Source organism: Scedosporium apiospermum (genome assembly GCF_000732125.1).
Source record: "Scedosporium apiospermum strain IHEM 14462 chromosome Unknown SEQ_SAPIO_0088, whole genome shotgun sequence".
In the NCBI taxonomy this organism is placed as follows: Eukaryota; Fungi; Ascomycota; class Sordariomycetes; order Microascales; family Microascaceae; genus Scedosporium; species Scedosporium apiospermum.
The window spans coordinates 1,692,512-1,712,648 of NW_015971789.1; the positions used below are offsets into that span (position 1 = coordinate 1,692,512).

The 20,137-nt window shown below is 52.5% G+C and overlaps 8 protein-coding genes and 1 pseudogene across 8 annotated transcripts; 6 read left to right on the forward strand and 3 right to left on the reverse strand.

Annotated features, from left to right (window-relative positions):
- Positions 1–331: 331 nt before the first annotated feature.
- On the forward strand, positions 332–6,250 carry SAPIO_CDS3449 (Protein dopey; the record flags this gene model as incomplete). Its single annotated transcript, XM_016786237.1, has 6 exons — positions 332–422; positions 482–612; positions 686–3,063; positions 3,182–3,246; positions 3,424–4,886; positions 4,943–6,250. The coding sequence occupies 6 exons, from the start codon at positions 332–334 to the stop codon at positions 6,248–6,250; spliced, it is 5,436 nt and encodes a 1,811-aa protein (XP_016644243.1).
- Positions 6,251–6,269: 19 nt separating this feature from the next.
- On the reverse strand, positions 6,270–7,265 carry SAPIO_CDS3450 (uncharacterized protein; the record flags this gene model as incomplete). Its single annotated transcript, XM_016786238.1, has 3 exons — positions 6,270–6,855; positions 6,955–7,053; positions 7,129–7,265. 3 exons carry the CDS (start codon positions 7,263–7,265, stop codon positions 6,270–6,272), a joined length of 822 nt encoding a protein of 273 aa, XP_016644244.1.
- A 513-nt stretch (positions 7,266–7,778) lies between these two features.
- On the forward strand, positions 7,779–8,919 carry SAPIO_CDS3451 (Uncharacterized protein; the record flags this gene model as incomplete). The annotated part of the gene is made up of 2 exons (XM_016786239.1): positions 7,779–8,030; positions 8,134–8,919. 2 exons carry the CDS (start codon positions 7,779–7,781, stop codon positions 8,917–8,919), a joined length of 1,038 nt encoding a protein of 345 aa, XP_016644245.1.
- A 248-nt stretch (positions 8,920–9,167) lies between these two features.
- Positions 9,168–9,784, reverse strand: SAPIO_CDS3452 (Dolichyl-diphosphooligosaccharide--protein glycotransferase; the record flags this gene model as incomplete). Its single annotated transcript, XM_016786240.1, has 4 exons — positions 9,168–9,234; positions 9,321–9,384; positions 9,446–9,503; positions 9,575–9,784. 4 exons carry the CDS (start codon positions 9,782–9,784, stop codon positions 9,168–9,170), a joined length of 399 nt encoding a protein of 132 aa, XP_016644246.1.
- Positions 9,785–10,187: 403 nt separating this feature from the next.
- On the forward strand, positions 10,188–10,650 carry SAPIO_CDS3453 (uncharacterized protein; the record flags this gene model as incomplete). Its single annotated transcript, XM_016786241.1, has 3 exons — positions 10,188–10,190; positions 10,254–10,380; positions 10,457–10,650. The coding sequence occupies 3 exons, from the start codon at positions 10,188–10,190 to the stop codon at positions 10,648–10,650; spliced, it is 324 nt and encodes a 107-aa protein (XP_016644247.1).
- A 350-nt stretch (positions 10,651–11,000) lies between these two features.
- On the reverse strand, positions 11,001–11,309 carry SAPIO_CDS3454 (uncharacterized protein; the record flags this gene model as incomplete). The annotated part of the gene is made up of 2 exons (XM_016786242.1): positions 11,001–11,203; positions 11,276–11,309. 2 exons carry the CDS (start codon positions 11,307–11,309, stop codon positions 11,001–11,003), a joined length of 237 nt encoding a protein of 78 aa, XP_016644248.1.
- A 360-nt stretch (positions 11,310–11,669) lies between these two features.
- Positions 11,670–12,378, forward strand: SAPIO_CDS3455 (uncharacterized protein; the record flags this gene model as incomplete). Its single annotated transcript, XM_016786243.1, has 4 exons — positions 11,670–11,710; positions 11,778–11,858; positions 12,072–12,264; positions 12,343–12,378. 4 exons carry the CDS (start codon positions 11,670–11,672, stop codon positions 12,376–12,378), a joined length of 351 nt encoding a protein of 116 aa, XP_016644249.1.
- A 3,191-nt stretch (positions 12,379–15,569) lies between these two features.
- SAPIO_CDS3456 (uncharacterized protein) lies at positions 15,570–16,724 on the forward strand (the record flags this gene model as incomplete). Its single annotated transcript, XM_016786244.1, has 4 exons — positions 15,570–15,692; positions 15,884–16,127; positions 16,233–16,390; positions 16,515–16,724. 4 exons carry the CDS (start codon positions 15,570–15,572, stop codon positions 16,722–16,724), a joined length of 735 nt encoding a protein of 244 aa, XP_016644250.1.
- A 1,069-nt stretch (positions 16,725–17,793) lies between these two features.
- SAPIO_CDS3457 lies at positions 17,794–19,854 on the forward strand (annotated as a pseudogene; the record flags this gene model as incomplete).
- Positions 19,855–20,137: the final 283 nt, after the last annotated feature.

Sequence of the window (20,137 nt, forward strand, 5' to 3'; positions counted from 1 at the left end):
CAGGCGGGGCTGGTCCAAGGCACCAGCTTCCACTAAAAGCAGTGAAGCCATCGAAGCTTACCCCAACTAAGGCAGCGCATCAATGCAATACAACGTTCGTCTAACAGGCCACATATTGAAACACGACCTCTCCAAAAGCTTCGTGTAGCCTCGTCCTCCCCACCACACTCGCATATAGAAGAAGGCGAAACGATCCTCGAATACCACATTTCCGCTGTTTGGAAGCTCGTTCCGACGTCGCAATGAGCCCCCAGCTTGACTGAGCAGACACACAAGAACCAAAGCGCCCACATGCCATTCAGTCCGCACTCCCTACACGAACTCTTAAACCATGGCGCTTGATGGCAGGCGATCCGTCTCCCCCGAAAGCTCCGGTCGCGACTCTCCCATTCCACGACAATGGAGGAACCAGCTAGGGGCAGGTATGTCTAAAGCTTCAAGGTTCTCCCCTCGCCAGGCTCATTTGCTAACGACAAACTAGACGACACCCCTGCGAAGAAAGACAAGCACTACCGCAAATATGCTTCCGCCGTGGAGAGGGCCCTGTCCCTCTTCGAGACCACCCTGCAGGAGTGGGCCGACTATATATCCTTTCTAAACCGTCTCCTTAAGGTTCGCAGTTGGTTTGCGTGCTTCATTCGCGGTTTAGCTCGACCGCTAGCTAACCGCATACTCTTCAATTTAGGCCTTGCAGTCTCGCCCATCATCCGTGAACGCGATCCCCTCAAAAGCATTGGTCGCAAAGCGCCTGGCGCAATGTCTAAACCCGTCACTTCCCTCCGGCGTCCACCAAAAGTCTCTCGAAGTATATAATCACATCTTCTCCGTCATCGGGCAAGACGGGCTGTCGCAAGATCTTCCTCTCTACCTCCCCGGCTTGGCCACAACTCTCTCCTTTGCATCCCTATCCGTCAGGGCGCCATACCTCGACCTCCTCGAGACGTACTTCCTCGGCCTCCATCCGAAATCACTGCGGCCGGCTATGAAGTCTATTGTCCTTGCGCTTCTCCCAGGACTCGAAGAAGAGACCAGCGAGGAGTTCGACCGGACGTTGAAGCTTATGGATAGTTTCAAATCGGCGATCCGGCCACCTGGAAGCGAGGATATATCGAGTTCGCACTCCACGGGCGATGCTTTCTTCTGGCAATGTTTCTTCCTAGCGTCTATAACTGGGCAAACCCGGAGATTAGGGGCGCTGGCGTACTTGACGAGGAACTTGCCAAAATTAGCGGAAGAAATAGGGACCGAAGCCAAGAATAAGGCCGAATCAGACACTTCCAAACAACTTGCAAGAATAGTGACGTCGCCGGAACCGGGCCTTCTCATCCGGTGCTTTGCGGCCGGCCTCGGTGACGAGCAGCTTCTTATTCAGCGGGGCTACCTAGATCTGCTCGTGACCCACCTTCCCCTCTACTCCGATGTGCTTCAGTCAAAGGCGAAACCCGCAGACTTACAACTACTCCTTCGTGCAGCCGCTGGTGTAGTTACTCGTCGAGATATGAGCTTGAACAGGCGACTTTGGGCATGGCTCTTGGGGCCAGAGCCTCAGCACGGAGATGCCGAAGCGACGATAGAGTCCCCGTCTGCTGACAATCAATACCTTACATCAAAAACTAGCTATTTCGAAGAATATGGTCTTCAGCCTTTAACTCAAGCACTCCTTACCATGATCAACACGAGCCAGACGCAGACACCTGCGGAGCGTGCGCGTCCTTATCGCATCTGCCTTTCCCTTATGGATAGATGGGAGATCGGCGGCCTTGTAGTACCAGAAGTCTTCCTGCCGATTGTCGATAGCGTCCGCAGCTACAAATCCCAAGCTGTATCTAAAGCGGATTTCCATGAAGTGCTACGAAGCGCTAGTGTGTTCTTCGATGGAGTAGAGAGTGGCCTTATATACGGTGAGATTCTGAGGTTGCTCACCGAAGCCATCGGGCCGGGTAATGCGACAACCGCTCTGCGGATCGACAAGCTAAACTTGGTCAACTTCATTATATCCAGCTTCAACGTCAGGGAGGAGGAGATGGTAACGATCCATGCCCCTCTGACAGTCCTGTCAATTCTGTGCATGTTGATCAATGCAAAGGACCGCGGGGAGTTGCGTGATAGCCAATCTGACCAACTCTTTGAAACGGCACTGCATGTTTCTGCCTCTCTCCTTGACCTTGTTCCTCGGCGAGCATTCCCTTATGGTCCGGGCAGACAGGCAGGTAGAAAAACCCAGCCAGAGGCGCTGGCCTCCCTACCTGATACGGAGATCCTTAAGAAGATTAGCGCCTTCTATGTGGAAGAGCAAGGGGCGGTTGATAGCTCCCCACCTCCTCTCCATGGAGCAGAAGTGGCCGAGCTCCTACTGCAGAAGTCATGCCAGCTCAGCTGCGAAGCACTTTCTCTGCCCGAAGAGTCTCACGACCTGACCGTTAGGGTTCGCGTTCTGATCTTACTGCTCCTCAAAGTTCCAGAGGAGTACGAGTGGGACGTCGACGTGATACTAGCATCGATCCGCAAGGGCCTCGACAAGCCGGCCCCCCTCCCCTTCACCGCATTCTCTTCGATACTGGCGCTTTCTACCCACCTCTACTCATCCGACCGTATCTCAACGCCTCGACTCTCTGAGCTCGTTGTACCCCTTGTCCGCCACGCCTGGGTCTACCTTTCCGCATCTGAGCCTAAGTACCACGTCGAAACAGTTCGTTGCCTCTGGCAGCTACAAACGGCCCTAACACCCCAGAACCGCGATATCGAGGCTGCCATTTCAGGGCTTATGATAGAGAAAGACATCGGGGGAACCTTTGCTATCCGGCCGTCTGAGCCGGGAAGGAGCTTCAGCGTCCTCTGGTCGCATACTCTACAAGATAGCCCGTCACACATGGAGAGGAGGGGTTCGAAGACCCCAATCACGGATCATAAACTTCATGCGATGCCACGACTTGCAGGACTTGACCACTACGACGTAATGCTAACACAACCACTATTCCTCATGCTTGATGCCCTCCTCGATGAACGAACGCAACTCTTCATGGCCGCCAAGGCCTGGCTTAATTCCATGGTGGGGATTGAACGGTAAGCCAAAGCTCAAACTGCCAATGTTCGTGTAGAAAAAGGCATAAACTGATCGGCGTAGTTTATTCCTTGTTTTCATATCCAAGTTTATAGATCTCCCTTTCTTGCAGATACATAGACTCGTGTCCGACGACCCAATGTCTAGCTTTGTCCGCGTGACAGAGGACGATGATCTCGACGTCTGTTTGTACTATCTCCGCACAGTTTCGAATGTGCTAAGATGGGCCCCGGACAACGTTTGGTCAATTCTAGACACAATGGCCGTGCCCGATGACTCGGGCCGTCCAGAGGTCCAGAAAATGAGTTGAGTTACTCCCAAATGCCTTTTCTTGTCGCCATCAACGCTAACGCAAAAGGCAGCCGGAGCAGATGGCGAGGTACCAATGCAGGGCCTCCTAGCTCAAGTTTGCATGAGATGCATCGCCCTCAGAGCCGGGCCAGAAAATGCCTCCCTTGCCGTTCAGACCTCCCAGCTCACCCGGATAGCTTTGACGGTGCTTCACCAGATACTCCTTAATCCCTACGCCTCTCGCCTCTCTCTTCCTCATCTGGAGGAAGTGCTTATTGATCGCTTGATCCATTCCCTCAACGACCACGACCCATACATTCAGATCCTCCTCCTGGACGTCGTGTACGCATCACTCAAGCTGCAAGCAGGGCCTCTGCCGGACCAGCCTACCTCCCCTACCTCGGAGAAACGCCCTACCGTTCTTGATCCGAACAAGCGCGTTCCCTTGCCCGTCGTAACCGAACAACTGCCGCGGACGAAGCCTCCACCCCCATCTCTTCTCAGATGCCTTCAGGCAGGATTGAGTTCGCCCAACAGCCAACCAGTCCTAGAAAGCTGGGTTGGCTTCCTTACAGAATGCCTCTCCATGTACTCGGATGCCATTTTCCAGATACTGATTCCTCTGGTCGAGACTTTATGCGGCCAGATTGATGGCAGTTTCCGAGCCCTGCAGGCAACGTTCCGAGAAGGCCAGAGCTCGGCTAGACCTGAGTCTAGTGGACCCGAATCAACACTGATTTCACTCCTCAATGGTCTCGAAGAAGTTCTCGCAAGCGCGCATGCTCGTCTCCTCATCGAAGAAGCGAGAACTCAGGCTGTGAAGACACCAGACCAGCAACAAGGGTTTTTCGGCAACATGGTCTCCGGAGTGTTTGCATCAGATAGCCATCAGTCCCGGAGCGCAACCGCGAATGACCGCCTCACTGTTCACCTTGCCTTCCAGGATGCGATCAGGATGTGCTTCACGATATGGCACTGGGGTCAGGGCGACGAGGCGAGGCTATTAGATCCTTCTTCTGTAGCGTCGTTCAACTACACCTCGCTGCGAATGAGAAATAGGGCCCGCCGTCTGCTAGAGCACCTATTCGCTGCTGAGACCCTCGAGTGCCTAGAAACTCTGGTAGATATATGGTGCAAGTCGTACAACGAAGCAAAGTCGCAAGCTGCCGAGGTTTTCAAGATATTTGCAGCTCTTGATGTATCTCGACCAAAAAATACCATACCGGCCATCTTTAACGCCATTTACAGCCGCACCAACCCATCCGCTCTGGAGCCGGCTAGGATGTCGACGTTGACCATTGACCTTCAGGATACTGACCTCGTCATCTTCCTGGTCGACTACACTCGGTCACTAGATGATGATGCTATGGACGAGATCTGGACTGATTGCATAACGTTCCTGAAGGATCTGCTCGCGAACCCGTTCCCGCATCGCCAGACACTCCCATCTCTGCTAGAGTTTGCGGCAATCCTTGGCGAGAAGGTTGACAATACTAATTTTGGAGAGCAGCGGAAAATGCGCAGAGAACTAGGGGTAAGCGCTTCGTATCTCTTGGAGATAAAGAATTGCATTTTACTAACAGATTCCAGGATCTCTTCCTCAAGCTGCTAACAGCTCTCTTTACCACCCGTCCCATCACGTTCACTGAGCCATCCTTGGGCAGCCTATCGGAGAAACCCAAGGGCGACGTGTCCGCTCACAAGACACCCGCAGACAGGGCGGATGATGTCGTTGGCACCCTCTCCACCATCGTCCCAAACCTACCCAAGATTCTTGTTGAATCAGACAGGGTTCTCTCGGCAGCTACTACTATATCAACACATGTCATCGGGCCGACTATACGGTCCAGAGGCTTCCCAGACACCGTATCCAAGAGCACATTAGACCTTCTACACGAGCTCTCTCGGTTACCAAACAATCAAAAGACGTCACGAAAGGACATCGGCGACGCCTTTAATGATCCGAAATTCTTTGCCTCGGACCTGCAACTCGTCCAGAGCGATTGGCTGCCCTTGCTTAAACAATGGGTCGTTGGCGACAAAGAAAGGGTACCCGAAATCATCGGCCGAATCAGCCCCCCGACGACGGCGGGCATTGTATTTGGTGTCGGAGCTACCTCTGCTAGGCTAGAAGCGGATCGAAAAACACAACTAAATCTTCGACGTATCGCCACCCTTATCCTGGCGTCCGCTGAAGACGCCTTTGTCTCCGACTTGACAGCCATCTCGGATAAGCTTACTGAGCTCCTCGGCGCAACTGCCACGTCCTCCCCCTCATCTACCACTCGCGCAGAGATCTACATGGTCGTCAGGGCGCTTGTTCTTAAGACGGGCGCGATACACTTGGCAATGTTGTGGCCTGTGATCAATGCGGAACTCCACGCCGCCATCTCCTCCGTGGTCGCGCCCGACCATAGTACCGCCTCTGAGACGTACATGAACGCGTCCATCCTACAGGCCTGCAAACTCTTGGATCTCCTCATCTGCGTCGCTCCAGATGACTTCCAACTCCATGAATGGTTATTCGTTACGGATACTATTGACGCGGTATACCGGTCGGAGAACTACCAGCCCGTCGCCCTTGTAGACGAACTCTCGGAAGAGCTGGGCTCGTCGGCCTCCTTCAGCTCGGGGCTCCATACAGAATCAGCGGCGGCACAGGTGGCCACGAGCAGCCACCAACGGAGACCACTGCTGGGCGCTGGGGGCATTAATGATGATGTGAGTCTCGAGAGGAAAGATGAATTGGTAGCCAAGGTGCTCCGGCCGTTCTTTGGGCAGTTAAGCATCTTTGCGTTTGAGACGACGTACGCCATGGGAGCGCTGGATCGGGAGCGCTGTGTAAAAGGGTTACTGAAGGATTTGTTTGACGAAAAGACCATTGTAAAGGCCCTTTAGTTGGCGGCGCAAGCCGCCTTTACTCGTCGTAGTAATAAAAAGTCTCATGTGGGGATCCTTCTGCCGGGATCCAGGCTATCAACGCTTTACTTGCGCCTTCTATGCAGTACTGTACTACTTCGATTTTCTTGCCGTCAGGGACCAATCTCGCAATCTGGCGTAGGTCACTTGTCCGAGGGAGGTAAAGCGCATAGTCGAGGGACTTGTATGCTTCATGCAGCCGCTTGAGGTTATACGGTTCCATCTCGTGAAGATTAAATATGTCGTCAGTCCTATACCCCGGACCACCCCAAGGTGGCGAAGCGAACAGAACGGTCGCAGCCGGGTCGATGCGCAACGTTTCGTGGAGCTTGTTGGGCTGCTCCAGGGCTAGTTTGAGGTACTCGAAGCTGTCGGCGTGGACCCAGGTGATCTCGTTTGTGATTTCGTAGATCTTGGCGTTGTTCTGCGCGCAGGCGAGGGTGTCTCCGTCTCGCTCGACGGCGATGACGCGGTCCCAGCGTTCGGAGAGGGCGAATTGGATGGCGTTGCCTCCTACTCCGGCGAAGAGGTCTATGATGGTCGTCTTTGACGGGGAGACGCGGGCGACTTCGTAGGCGATTTGTCTGTATTTCGTGGAGCTTGTTAGTCCCAACGAGACTTTGTTAAGAGGCCGGAGAAGTAAACGGACGGGGGAAGGGCCGGGAAAGGGGCAGGAAACGCACTGCGCAACTGGTTCGGGGGTGACGCCAAACCAAGCATCGTCTGTGAGGTAGATGCCGCTGTCGTAAGCTTCGAAGAGGGTGTACCGTTGAGACCAGTATCTGCAGAGACACAATGTTAGTTCTCTATAAAATCTCGATATATTTATGCATGCATTGCCATATCGCAAAGCTTACTTTAGTAGATCCCAGGGGACCTCTTGCTTCTGCTCATAATGAATGCAGTTCTCCGTCAAGGGGAGCTCGGTGGCAGGTATCATCGTGTACTTCTCTAGATCCTTGCGTTGGTCGTTGGAGGATTGGTTGTCTCCCATGGTAGGACACGGGGACCGGTACTCAAGTTGGGGAGATGCGGGTTCAACGAGACATTTCCATTCTCATACGTGAACATCAGAATCTAAATGTGGCACCGAACTGATTTGACCTGGGCAAGGGCAAAACTGGGTAGTGGGAAGAGCTTAGACAAGAGTTAAGCTGTGAGATCGAACAAGAATTTCTAGCGTGTGATGGTGGCACCCCACTAAAATTCGGCAGTGCCATTAGGGCGTTATTGGGTCTTATCGGAGCTTAGGCCACACCAGGTCTGCCCACGGCCTCTGCTGCAAGGCTGAAAGCTAATGACAGCTTGCACTGAACATTGAAGTTACTGAACACCCTCCCACACCACCCTTCGATCTAATGATTTCAACCAATCTTGGCCCAACCAACTACGACGTGCTAAATCTTATCCACTCCGTCTCCCACATGTCTTTCACTCGCCATTGATACTCCGAATACCCTCTCCTCCTCATCCCGAGCGTCCCCCTCGCATCCCCCATCCTCGAACTATGTTCAACGCCCTAAATCGTTTCATCTCCCGGCTCGATGGCGATGCGCCTGCGAGCCAGCACAGTCGAGCAGGCGACTACGGATTCCAGGTCCTGCGCAATACAAACCTCGAACTGGCGATCGAGCCTTGGTACGATTTCGTAGTTGGCATCAACGGACGGCCCCTCGATAATCCGAGCCCACACCTTTTCTCCCAGGAGGTGCGGAACTGCGCAGGCGGAACCGTTACCCTTGGGCTTTGGAACGCCAAGGTCAGTAGAACCCCGGCCCTTCTCGAGCTTGAACCCACGGCGAGCAACTTCTTTGAGCACTGTAGCTGACGGTGGCGCTCCGTGTCTCGTTTTTGATCAACAGGGCCAAAGAACACGAGAGCTGCACATTCCCGTCCCTCACGACACTGCATCCCTCGGCCTCTCCCTCCAGTGGACGCCCCTCTCCGTCGCCGCCAATATATGGCACGTTCTCGACGTCGCGGGGAACTCACCCGCAGACCAGGCCGGTCTCCTACCCTACAGCGACTACATCCTCGGCAGCCCCGAAGGCATACTACACGGTGAGAGCGGCCTCAGCGAACTAGTCGAAGACCACATCGCCAGGCCGCTGCGCCTATACGTATACAACAACGAATACGACGTCACGAGAGAAGTCACGATTCAACCCAGCAGGGATTGGGGTGGTGAGGGCGCGCTGGGATGTGTTCTCGGATACGGGGCCCTACACAGGTTACCGGCGCCGCTAAGCGAGCCTGTTTCGGCACCTGGGGAGACCATGTTCGACGGCGATAAGGCGTCAGGTGGTGATGGGCTCTTCGTTCCCGCCATAGCTTCTGCTGCTGCTGCTGCTGCTCCTCCCCTCGGACCTCCACCCACGGGCGGCAACTTCCTTGTTCCAGCGGATATTACTAGCGCCCCGCCCTCTGGTGCCCCACCGAGGGGCAAGAAGAAGGAGAGGCATCATCGTGACCCGACCAAGTTAATGGATGATTATCTCAGGGAGGAGGAGCAGAAGAGCAGGGAGTTGGATCGGCCAAGTGGTCGATCAACACCGCTTGCTAGTCTTCCTCCGCCTCCAAAAGGGGGGCCCCCGCGGGCAGATGCGAAACGAGAGTCTGCCAGTCCGGAGCCAGGAAACGCATCTTAGGTACGGAGGTTTTAGGATGGGTGTCTGGTAAACTTGTTTTAGATACAGAAAAAGGATATGCAAGAATACGAAGCACTGTGGTTATGATGCTAATGTGAACTTTTGTTTTCAATTCAGTTCTAAACACTCCCAATTTTATACACAATGACAACCCATTCCATTCCATTCCGTTGATGAAGTTAAGAAAAAGAAAACGTGAAAGCACTGCGCAGGTTCCATATAACCGTCCCTTATCATCTCTCCTTCACTTAATTCATGTAGTTAACAGCAAAGAAGTGAAGGATTAGACTGCAGAAGATGTAATCGGCAAAGGCACTATTAAAAGACAAGATAGTCAGTGACCAAAGACCAGGGAAGAACAGGTAGTAAAAACATGGAGAGCAATGAAGGGGTAGGCTAACCGTTCAGGCGAAACTGTGGTGGACTTCTTGCCATTGGAGGCATTCGTTTGAGATCGGAGAGATGCTAGTTGAACAAGTTAGTGGAAATGATCCACAGCCAAGGCTCGGGAGCATAGAGGAATCACCTGTAAGGACGAATTGGCCAACGGTAGCAGAGAATCCGGAGAGGAATGAATTAAAGGGCTGTTCTGGGGGGTTAGCATCTCTCCCACTCTAGCTTCCAAGGTCAAAAGTGACGCTAAACGTCTACATACGTAATTTCCGGCGAGGACACAGTAGAGGAACTGAATGCCTCCGACAACCACAAGGTACGCCATAAACGCATCGATAAGCTTCGTCTGTTGCGACGTATTCTTAATGTAGTGCGAGACAACAGTGGTGGCAATCCAGGAGTCGTTGGACGTCGAGCTGGAGGGAGCACCCGAGGGCGCGGGGGTGGATTCTTTTTTCGTCTTGGGCGCCATGGTTGCGGTTGACGAAAGGTGAATAGTTGATGCAACGGTGCGGGATCGAGAAGGGGATGGAGTTCGGGGTACGTGTAGATTACTTCGGTCAAGTAGCCTTGCAGGTGGTCGTCAATTGACACGACAGCTTCAAGCCTCAGTTTTGGAGGTACGAAACGTGGCGTTACGTGGCTGAAGCTATTGAACTTGGGTCTGGACTCTGGAGCAGTGAGTTTCAAGGAACGTGTTGCAGCAGTGCGTTCAATTTGTCAGCGTGGATGAATCTGGGGTAATAAGCTCCGAGCGTCATCGGCATGAATAGCATCAATAAAAACCGACCCTCCAAGCCCGAGACAACGAGAGTTTCCCCACTCCAATTGTAATTGGAAGTTTAGAACCACGAAATATAGATATTCAAGATACGATGGTAAGCGAAACATGCGGATACGTTCATATAAGCAGATTCTAAATGCCAATTCCTCAACGGCAGGCGAGCAACGGTCTTGACAGCACCTCCTTCATACTGGCGGCTTTGACTGCCTCTGGCGGAATCGCCGGCTTCGCAAGGACAGGATCGGTCCCTTCCATTGTCGCAGGCTGTAGCGTCGGCCTTCTCTGTACGTTTCGCTCACCCATCCACGGTCTCTTTGCTCGCAAAATTGCGTCAAATCCTAACCATTCGCCGCAAATCAGACGGACTTGGTGGCTACCGTATCCACAGCCGCCAGCCATACGGCCTTGAGCTGAGCCTGTTGGCGTCCGTGGTCCTCGGAGGGTCGGCCATCCCCCGTGCTATTAGGCTTCGCAAGCCCGTTCCCGTCATCCTGAGTGTTATTGCGACATTCGGTATGGTGACTTTCGGCCGAGCCCTGTACCAGCGTGCCTGAACGATCTTCGACTCCGACGTGTGGCATATGTGATGAAGAGATCTCTGAGAGGAGAAGTTCCATGTAGCGTCTATAAAATATGGGGTCCTGATGTACAATAAGTTGATACAGATATCACTCTCCATCCGTCTGCAATATATATCTTCTCTTTTTTGTTTCGTGGGTATTAGCCCTTATCCAACCAAACGCCCTATCAATGCAAGTATTCGTGCCATCTCCCTTGAGTAAATCCAACGTAGGACTCCGCGCAAGTGCTGCCAAGACGGATAATGAGGGAAGTGAGGAACGCCGACATGACGCCGCCGTATTGTCGTCACGCTCGCAGCTTTTTCAATCGAATTCGAACAAGCTTAGAGTCCCAACTCTTGTTCTGCCTGCTTGATCTTGTCGCGCCTCGCTCGCGCTATCGCTCGGTTGTTCGCCGCTCGCTTTTGTCGCTGGATCCAGAGGCACTCATTTACTTTCGTCTTGGCATCGTTGCACATTCCAACCGATTTGTAGAGGAAGCCCCGCGCATGGCATTCCTCGAGGGCGTTGATGACCTCGATGCAGGCTGGGTGGCGAGTCAATATTAGCGCGCATCAAAGGGCGAAGAGGGCGGGAGACAAGATTGTTAGTCACTTACGCAAATTCTCGGGCTTGTCGAGGTGAGAATGCATTTTGGAAGTGCGGTTGACTGTATGTTTGTCGTGGAAGCGAGCGGCGTTCTTTTTTGTGGTGGTTCGTAGAGGATGTTTAAATGGAAAAGGTTGAAAGGAGTGAGTGACAACGGAGGCGAGACAATTGGATGGGGTGATTTCTAGATTTCATGTGCTCCCACTTTTGGAAAAAGTTCAATGTTCCGGTTCGTCGGGACGCCGTGCTGAATTAACAGATCCCGCACTGTGGCCAACATTCGGCGACCATTTGTGCTTCCAGGCTACTGATATCAACGCCCCAGTCAACATCCAAAATCCTCGACATTCTCCTCAGGTTCATCACACTTCGAGGATCGGAGTTGACACAAGAACACCGTCGAAATGTCATCGCAAACAGTGTCGGCCAAGAAGCAGCAAGGCAGGTCGTCCACACACATTCTATACCCCGCCTATCAGGCAGCTACTGACGAGAGGCACAGATCTTCAAAGCCAGTACAACAACTACAAGAACAGTCTCCAACAAATAGCACAGAAGATTGGAGAAATTGAGCAAGAGTCAGAAGAGCACAAGTACGTCGAAGGGTCTCCTTTCTGTTATCGGTTTATTTTTGTTTTCATATTTTTTTCGGGCTTTCTTGTTCCCGAATCACCAACGCGGGGCTAGGCTTCAGAAGTCCCGGCTCCCTCTTGCTCCCAAACCGGGCCGCGAACGAGGCAGACTCATGTGATATGAGCTAGTACGGATGCCTTGTGGACATATTCTAACCTAGCTCTCACAAATAGGCTTGTCTTGGATACCTTGACACCTCTGGATGGACAGAGAAAGTGCTTCCGGCTGATTAACGGGGTGCTGGTTGAGAAGACAGTTGAGGATGTCATCCCTTTACTTAAAACCAATGCGGAGGGACTAAAGAAGGTCCTCGAAGACTTGGTGAAGACGTACAAGGCAAAGGAAGGCGAGCTCGAGAAATGGAAGGTCAGTCGATGTGCCGGTCCCCCCTTCCCTCTCCAGGCCATATGCATAGGCAGAAGAGACGCTAACTTCCCGCTACAGAAGAAGAACAATATCCAAGTAGTACAAACAGCATGAAAAATTTAGAAGAAGTCAAAAAAGATCAGGTTCTGTCTTTGAATCCATCGCCATAAGTCCGCCTGCTGTTACTGCGTCGAGATCCCTCCTCACCTAGAAAGCAGCAATGGATGTGCACCGGAAAGGACGACCGTTTCTCCTTGGAGAAATCAGAACTGCCGCGCCAACCGGTTTCCTTTCCTATATGAAGTGGTTTCGCATTGCCCATGCTGGGATATGCATTGGATTCCTGACAACTCAATACCTCGTGTTCTGTGGTGTAGGAGCTCTGGGGCACATGATGCAACCTTGATAGAAATCTCACTGCCCAACCATCTTTCCGACCCCATTGGGTACCTATCCCCTATCAGTTCTAGATTATCACCAGCAATCCCCGGAAATCTGTACATATGTTGAATGTAGGTACCAAGCTCTCACAGGCAAGCAATGTACATGGTCGATCAATTAAATGTTAGCAGCTGCCGGTTGTGCACATGGAGTAGGTATGAGGTACAGATGAGTTTCCGAGACAGACAACTCATAGACAACCCTCCATTTTCGCACGCCCCGGCCATGGCCAGCGGGATCTGCAATTACAAACAGGGCCTTATTCCCGTGATGCGCTGGTCAAATTTATAGACTCTGGCACTCCGCCACGCTAGCTCGCTTGCACTTTTGACTTTGTGTGCAGGGCGGTTTCCATGTTGAGGTGGGGGGAAATCAAGTGAGGAAGATGTAGAACCGGAGTGGATCCAAGAATACCACTTCGCCCATCGGCAAGAACGACAACGAGCCCTCCTTGGAGCACCGCCAGAAAGAGAATGCGAGTTGGCCAGATTCGGCCAGGTACCCAACCCCAGGCAAATGGGAATGCGTCTACAGAATTTCTCCCGTTGGATGGACTATCCTAAGTAGGAAGAAGGGTGGTGCAAGGTGAAGAGAGCTTATATTGCCCGATGGCTGCCATTGTCAAATCAATGCGTAGAATCGCCCACCTTTTCTAAGCCCATCCGTTTGGGCGGGTAAGCCCCAACGATGGAGGCCCGTGGTAGGTGGACGCCAGGAACGTTTTGAGAGCTTGCTCTCGTGTTGTCAGTTAGGTCTGACGAGCACAAGTCGAATCCTGGTAATGAGACCCGACTGGTGATGTCCATGTCCCAACCTCATCTTACATTCGCCCCTTCCATTTCTTCAGTGCCATCATCATTAATCCTCTCCTCGTACTCGAGAGAAAGGAGAAGCACACAGCTACGCCGCCTCGACAAAGCCCATGGTTATGAGACGCAATCACATGTCTAGAATTAGGACCCGATGTGAAGGAACGGAATCTTCAGGTGATTCAGTCCGACAGCTCTAGCAACTTCATGCCTGGGCAAGATTTGATGCAGCACACTCGGCGCTCGCTCACGCTCCACCGACCGTGCTCCTGCCCTGCAGGGCGTCAATCATCCCCCGAGACCTACGCCAAATAAGGTTGTGTAATTGCGAAGGCGGGTGGTCGCAGCCCACTTACGGCTCCCTCTACTTCGTACGAAGTAGGAGATTGCGATTGCGACTAGCAGGGTTCACTGGCGAGCTTGGATCCATCCGAGATTGTCGTTACTGAGAGGCAATGATCGAAGCCCACCATGCCAGCCGCGGAATCAAAACAATCGAGGGATGAGGATGCGAGAATTGGAGGGCCGGCGCCAAGGAGGGTGGCAGGTTAATGTATCTTTGGCGTACCTTGGCGTCTTGCCCATCCCCTCCTGTCAGCTGATGAACTTGGAATTGTGAGGGAATCCTCACGTAAATCTTGTACCGGTACTTTTTATCGATAAAGAGCTGAGACCCGAGTGACTTTGATTGTTCTCCCAAGCGTGGCAATCGCAGCGGGGTTGGTAACACCTGGAGCGTTATTTACTGGAGCTGGTTGTCCTTGTAAAATGCACTGGAGGAAAATGCCAAAATGCTTGGTAGGTCCCGTCCCTATGTTCTTAATTGTTGACCCGCGACTGCGCATTTTCAAATCTCAAGTCTTGACCGCCGAACCTTTGCTCATTCATCGACTTTTCCTTCCTGCACAAACCCCACGTTCTTGCAGCCATCCATTGCTAGAGATCGGTGTATGCATTAGCCTTTACAACGCGCGCATTATTGAACACGACAACCGAACGAACGACAACTCAGACACCCACGCTATTGTGAGTGCGACCCGAAACCAAGGGCCCAACGACGAGTCTCTACCCCCCCTCCCACTCCCACCTCGTCGATGCGAGACGTCTTCGCAGCCCAAATGCACACTGCCCATTTGTCGCATGAGTGTTTTCTGACGCGACTCTGCAGCTTCGATTAGGACGCACGCCGTCAGGTTGTTTGCGATTGCCTCCGACGCCGTTACTAGTGTAACTAACCACTGTGCGCATCGCCTACCACCCCACCTCTCTCTCCGTCCCTCGACCAGACCCTAGTGTCTCTGTTGCCTCTGCCCCAGCGCCTTTCACCCTGCTTTGAGGCCCGAAATCTACCTACCGAGTAGGGACAATCCTGAGCCAGACAATTGCTCGGGGCACCGTACCGTGGCCATATCGAAGAAGTGTCGTACCTATCGCCTTAGCTACCGACGGCTCTACTTCCACCACAGGCTTTCAACGAGCCCAATCCGAAGCGATCATCCGCTCTCGACCCAGATCCTCTAGCCCAATAACTCGGGCGCAGCCGTACTGGCGTAATCCTTCTATCATATCAGCCCGTGGTAAGGCGACTCCTGGCAGCGCAATCCTCGTACCCACACCCTTGTCTTTGACGGTGAGCTGTCCAACCGTGCAACACCTTGGCTTCTAGATGTCCGTTTTTGCGTGGCGAGAAAATAATTCAACCTCGTCTTTAAAGCCACCCCACCTATGGCCCTAGTTGGAATTTTTCCAGATACACTTTTTGCCCGTAGCTCTGGGCTGGAACGAGGATCCACACCTCTTGGCCAGTTGGGGCGCGGGGTGACGGCGGCCTAGCTGGAAGGACTGGGAATGGGTTGAGTAGGCATGATTGAAGCAAGAACGCAAGGACTGACGCATCTCTTGCATCTAGAGCAGCCTAGCCTTTTGGAACCCTACGAATCTGCAACGTGTCAGGGGGCAAGGGACAAGTCATCTTCTTGTTCGGAAACGAGCTCGTGTAAGCCGGGTAGTCCAAGCATTTACAAGAACGCCGGCAGCCGCTGCAGGTAGCCAAATATGTCGGACTCCCCCCAATCTGCTCCCAAGGATGTCGATCAAGGCGTACAGTCACCCGACGGGGAAGAACAAATGAACGAAACTCAGGACCCACAGAGTGCTGGACTCACGTACGAGTTCGAGGTAAAGGAGCAGGACAGATGGCTACCCATAGCCAATGGTACGTTATCTCTAATGTTTTGGCTCTCGGCGTTTGATTTGCGAGGAATGCTCTTCCCTTCCTCCTATTCCTCCTATGGGGGCCTGTCCCTACCTTTGATCCTACTGCCGTTGAGAGAAGCTAGTGCTTCACTGGCTGCTTTTTATCAACACAGGCGCGCAACCTTATCCCCACCTACGGGCTCATGTCCGACGATTCGTCGTCCAAGACGCCGGAAGCGCTTCGCGTTTCGAAGACGGAGAAAACCGACGATGGGTTTGATGCTAACATACGCAATTTTGCTCCAGTGGCTCGTATCATGAAGAATGCCCTCCCCGACAATGCTAAGATTGCAAAGGAGGCTAAGGAGTGCATGCAAGAGTGCGTGAGCGAGTTCATCTCTTTCATCACCAGCGAAGGTATGTGGTTTCCGACCCTTTTTCTGTTTCGCTTCCATCGCACCATGTCATGGACAATGGGAAGAACCCGCCAATATCTCTTTTTGGAAGATTCAATGCGTTCAGTTGAAGAGGAGGTCGCTAACAAGGATGCAGCCTCCGAGAAATGCCATCAAGAAAAGCGGAAAACTGTCAACGGTGAAGATATCCTATTCGCTATGACATCCCTCGGATTTGAAAACTACGCCGAGGCGCTCAAGATCTATCTCGCAAAGTATCGCGATGTAAGTTTCACTGTATTTCCCCCTAGGACACGTCTTACAGACCCTCCCCTAAGGCCTGAGCTTGTGATGGACCGTACACTCAACGTGCTGTGGGTACGTCATCACTAACTTGTAAACAATTCAGCAATCACAGTCCAACCGAACCGATAACCAGCAACGACCCAACAGCCAAGGCTACGGTGCCAGTGCCTCAGGCCAAGGTGGAAGCGCTTCGGGTTACCAAGGGGACCCGAACGCTCTGCTAGCTGGCCAGCAGGGCGAAGGAGCGGATGCTGGATTCTTGTACGGCGCACAGCCTGGACACAACGGAGCCGGTACCGAAGGGCCGTACTGAGAAGGTTGATCGCCAACCCATACTTCTGTCTGCAAACAGCAGACGACTATACACACGATACCCGATGATAAGTCTGGTGTATATAAGTTCTCATATGTGCTATGTGGATATTTGTGAGCCAAGGAGAAGGTGTGCTCGGAGGTCGGCGGGACGGAGCAGTTGGTCAGAAGTGTCATGGAGTTCTCGAGTTTAAATCAAGTGTCCTGGAGGTTTCATGCCATTCATCTTTGTGGAGACTCCTTTTTGTGATATAGGAATGGAAGGGTTAACGGGCTAAGGAGGCGCACTAATGGACATGAAAATAGAGCTGTGAGAGCTCTGTTCCAGCTCGGTTCTGCGACCCTAACACTATAAAATGTGAGACGTCAAATATGCCGGGTTCGATGAGGCCTCGCCGTCAGAGTATTTACGTATATTGTCTTCAGTCCGTACTGTGATAAAAATAAAGTCTTTAACCTCCCATAGTGCCCATTATCGATTATCTGAAGATTTGGCAATATGCCAACAACTTAGAAACTTGACACCTTCGACATTGATTCGGCCATGGATTTGGAGAGCGTCATCATGCTCTCATCGAATACTGGTGCTTACTAAGGCGATTGTTCTTGAGTGGGGCAAGGCTAATTCTCCGACGTCACAGTAACTGAACAGGTCAAATCCAGCAAATTCAGGTGCATGCACATCACGTGCCCTTCGTTTGCCTACACACATCATTGTCACCGGCTTTCTTATCAATTTCTTGGGCTTTGTGATAAGCTCCGCCAATTTTCACAAACCCCAAAAAATTTCCCAAACCTGGTTCCCTCACAGCCTCGAGGAGTGGAAGCTCACACCGAGAACTCTGGTTTACCCTTACCCTCTCATAGACAGACCGCCTTCTTTGTCCTTATTATGCCCAATCAAGGTTCCTTAGTTGATATTCCGTATTTCGAGTCGAGTAGAATCCCGTGATTCTCACACCCCTTTATCAGCCTTCCGCCCCCTCCAGGCAACCAGCAGGGGGAAGAAACGAAACTGCTACCACCCACGCCCCCGCCGCTTTGAGGACCTTCAAAACTTCAAACATCCGATGCCAACCTCAATCTCGGCTGTGAGAGCCGGTTCGCTTCTCTCTCCCGATACGCCGTCCAAGTCGATACTTCGTCGCCCCGGTGTTAATGCCAAACGAAAGCCCGATGTTTTCGACATGGAGGGTGGCAGCTTACAACCCGAAACCCCTGCCAAGCGCCGCAAGGTCCTCTTTAGCGATTCTAGCCCTATAGTCCACGAAGTCGGTGGCCGCTCCTTGGCTGATGTTCGAGCCGAAGTTCGACGAACTCTCGATCAACACCGACGCGGTGAGGACGAGGAATACCTCCTTCTAAAGCGACACTTTGCCGTCGAGACCCGACGCGGCAACGACCAATTTGATGACGATGACGAACCGCCTATGAGGCCGCATGAATTGACACAATATGTTCTCGCACTCGCCTCGTGTGCTCCCACATTGAAGGAACGACCGTTCCGAGACTTGGTGCAGGCTGTACTCAACTGCGTTTGGGTTGGCCGCGATGACCGATTCGTCCAGGCATATATAGAGTTCCTCGCTGCTCTCGCCAGCATTGGATCCTATCTCTCCGAGTCCCTAGGCATAATTTTCGATTGCTTCTTAGAGACGAGGAAGTCGAGATGGGCTGTCCCAGGATACCCCGACGTGTCGAGATTTGCCGTCGAAGACAGACTGCATGCGGCGCTTCGACGTCTTCTCCGCATCTCTCCGGCCGCCATGAGAAGCATCTACGACCTGGCCAAGGCCAAATACCCCGTATCGGACGACTACAAGCGAACTCACGCCGCATACGTCAGCCATCTCCTCAGAATCCGAGAGTACGCCCCTGACGTTGGAACCAGCCTTCTCAACTTGATCGTCGAGCAGCTCGTGCATGTGGACGTGAATATGCAGGCAGATTTGGATGATTTTGATGACGGCCTTGTCACGGCTGTTCATCGGGCTTTGGCCGAGGGCAAAACTAAGGCTTTAGAAGCCGATGATTCTGGTGATGAAAGCGACGAGAGTGACGACGATGACGATGACGAGCACAAAGAACTTCATCGGATCAAGACAGTCAAGAACCACATCGAGATTCTCGACGTCGTCATGGAAACGCTCTTCAAGTTCCATGCACCTTACTTCGCCGACCCTGATTCTGACACTGCCACAACACAATGCAAGGTCCTCCTTTCGCAATTTACCAACATCCTTCTTCAGATGCGCAAGTCGAGACATACTCAGTTTCTCTTGTTCCACTTCGCGCAGAGGTCCGAGAAGCTTACCTGCCAGTTTATTGAGACATGTGAGAAGGCTGCATTCAAGAGCGCGCCGTCAGTGTTGGGTGACTATGCGGTCTCATACCTGGCTAGTTTCCTGGCTAGGGGGGCGCACATCCAACCATACCTTGTCCAGGGCGTGTTCCGACGTCTCCTCCAGACGCTCGAGCGTCGACGAGTCGCTTACGAGACGAACTGCCAGGGCCCAAACATTGAAAAGTACTATTCATATTACTCCCTGTGCCAAGCCACTTTTTACATCTTCTGTTTCCGATGGAAGGATTTGGTGGTTTCAGCTCCTGAGCACATTGATGTTGAAGACCCTCTCTCCTACATCGGACAAGACCTTGACTGGGGCGAAAACACACGGCGGATCTTGAAGAACAACACCCACAGCAAGCTCAACCCCCTCAAGGTGTGCTCGCCAGGCATTGTGGAGGAGTTTGCGAAGCTCGCACATAAGCTCGGCCTGATTTATATCTACCCGGTGCTGGAGATCAACAAGCGCGTGAGGTTGTCGCAGTTTATCAAAAGCTCCTACAGCTCCGGCGGCAGACTTCGCGACATTGGAACCGAGTCGGTCCGCGATGACCATGCGCTTCAGCTCGATCCCTTTTTCCCCTTCGACCCGTACCAACTTCCCAACAGCAAGCAGTGGCTTGAGGGAGATTACCTTTCCTGGTCGCCCATCCGCGGACTCAACGCGGACGAGGAGGACGAATACGATAGCGATGATAGTGATGAGGATATGGATGGCATGGATGCGGACCTTATCGACGAGGAAACTGCTACTGACAGCGAAGTAGACGAGGATCAAGATTGAGATTTCAGCATGTTGCCATGTCACGATCGGTTGTTTCATTTACACAAAAGGGGCGCATAGTTTGGAACCGGAGTTAATACCCACTTTGCATTAGAGGCGAGCATATGGAATTGATTATTTTATTTTTCACTTTATTAGAATTTTGTAGCTTTTCCTTGCCAGTAATACGTAGCCCCGACAATGTTCGATGAACATCAAGGGATGTCTTTTGGGTTTGGGGGGCAACGAGAAGTACAGTGCGAATAGTGGTTTTTAAACGCAAGAATACCCCGCGATCCCAATG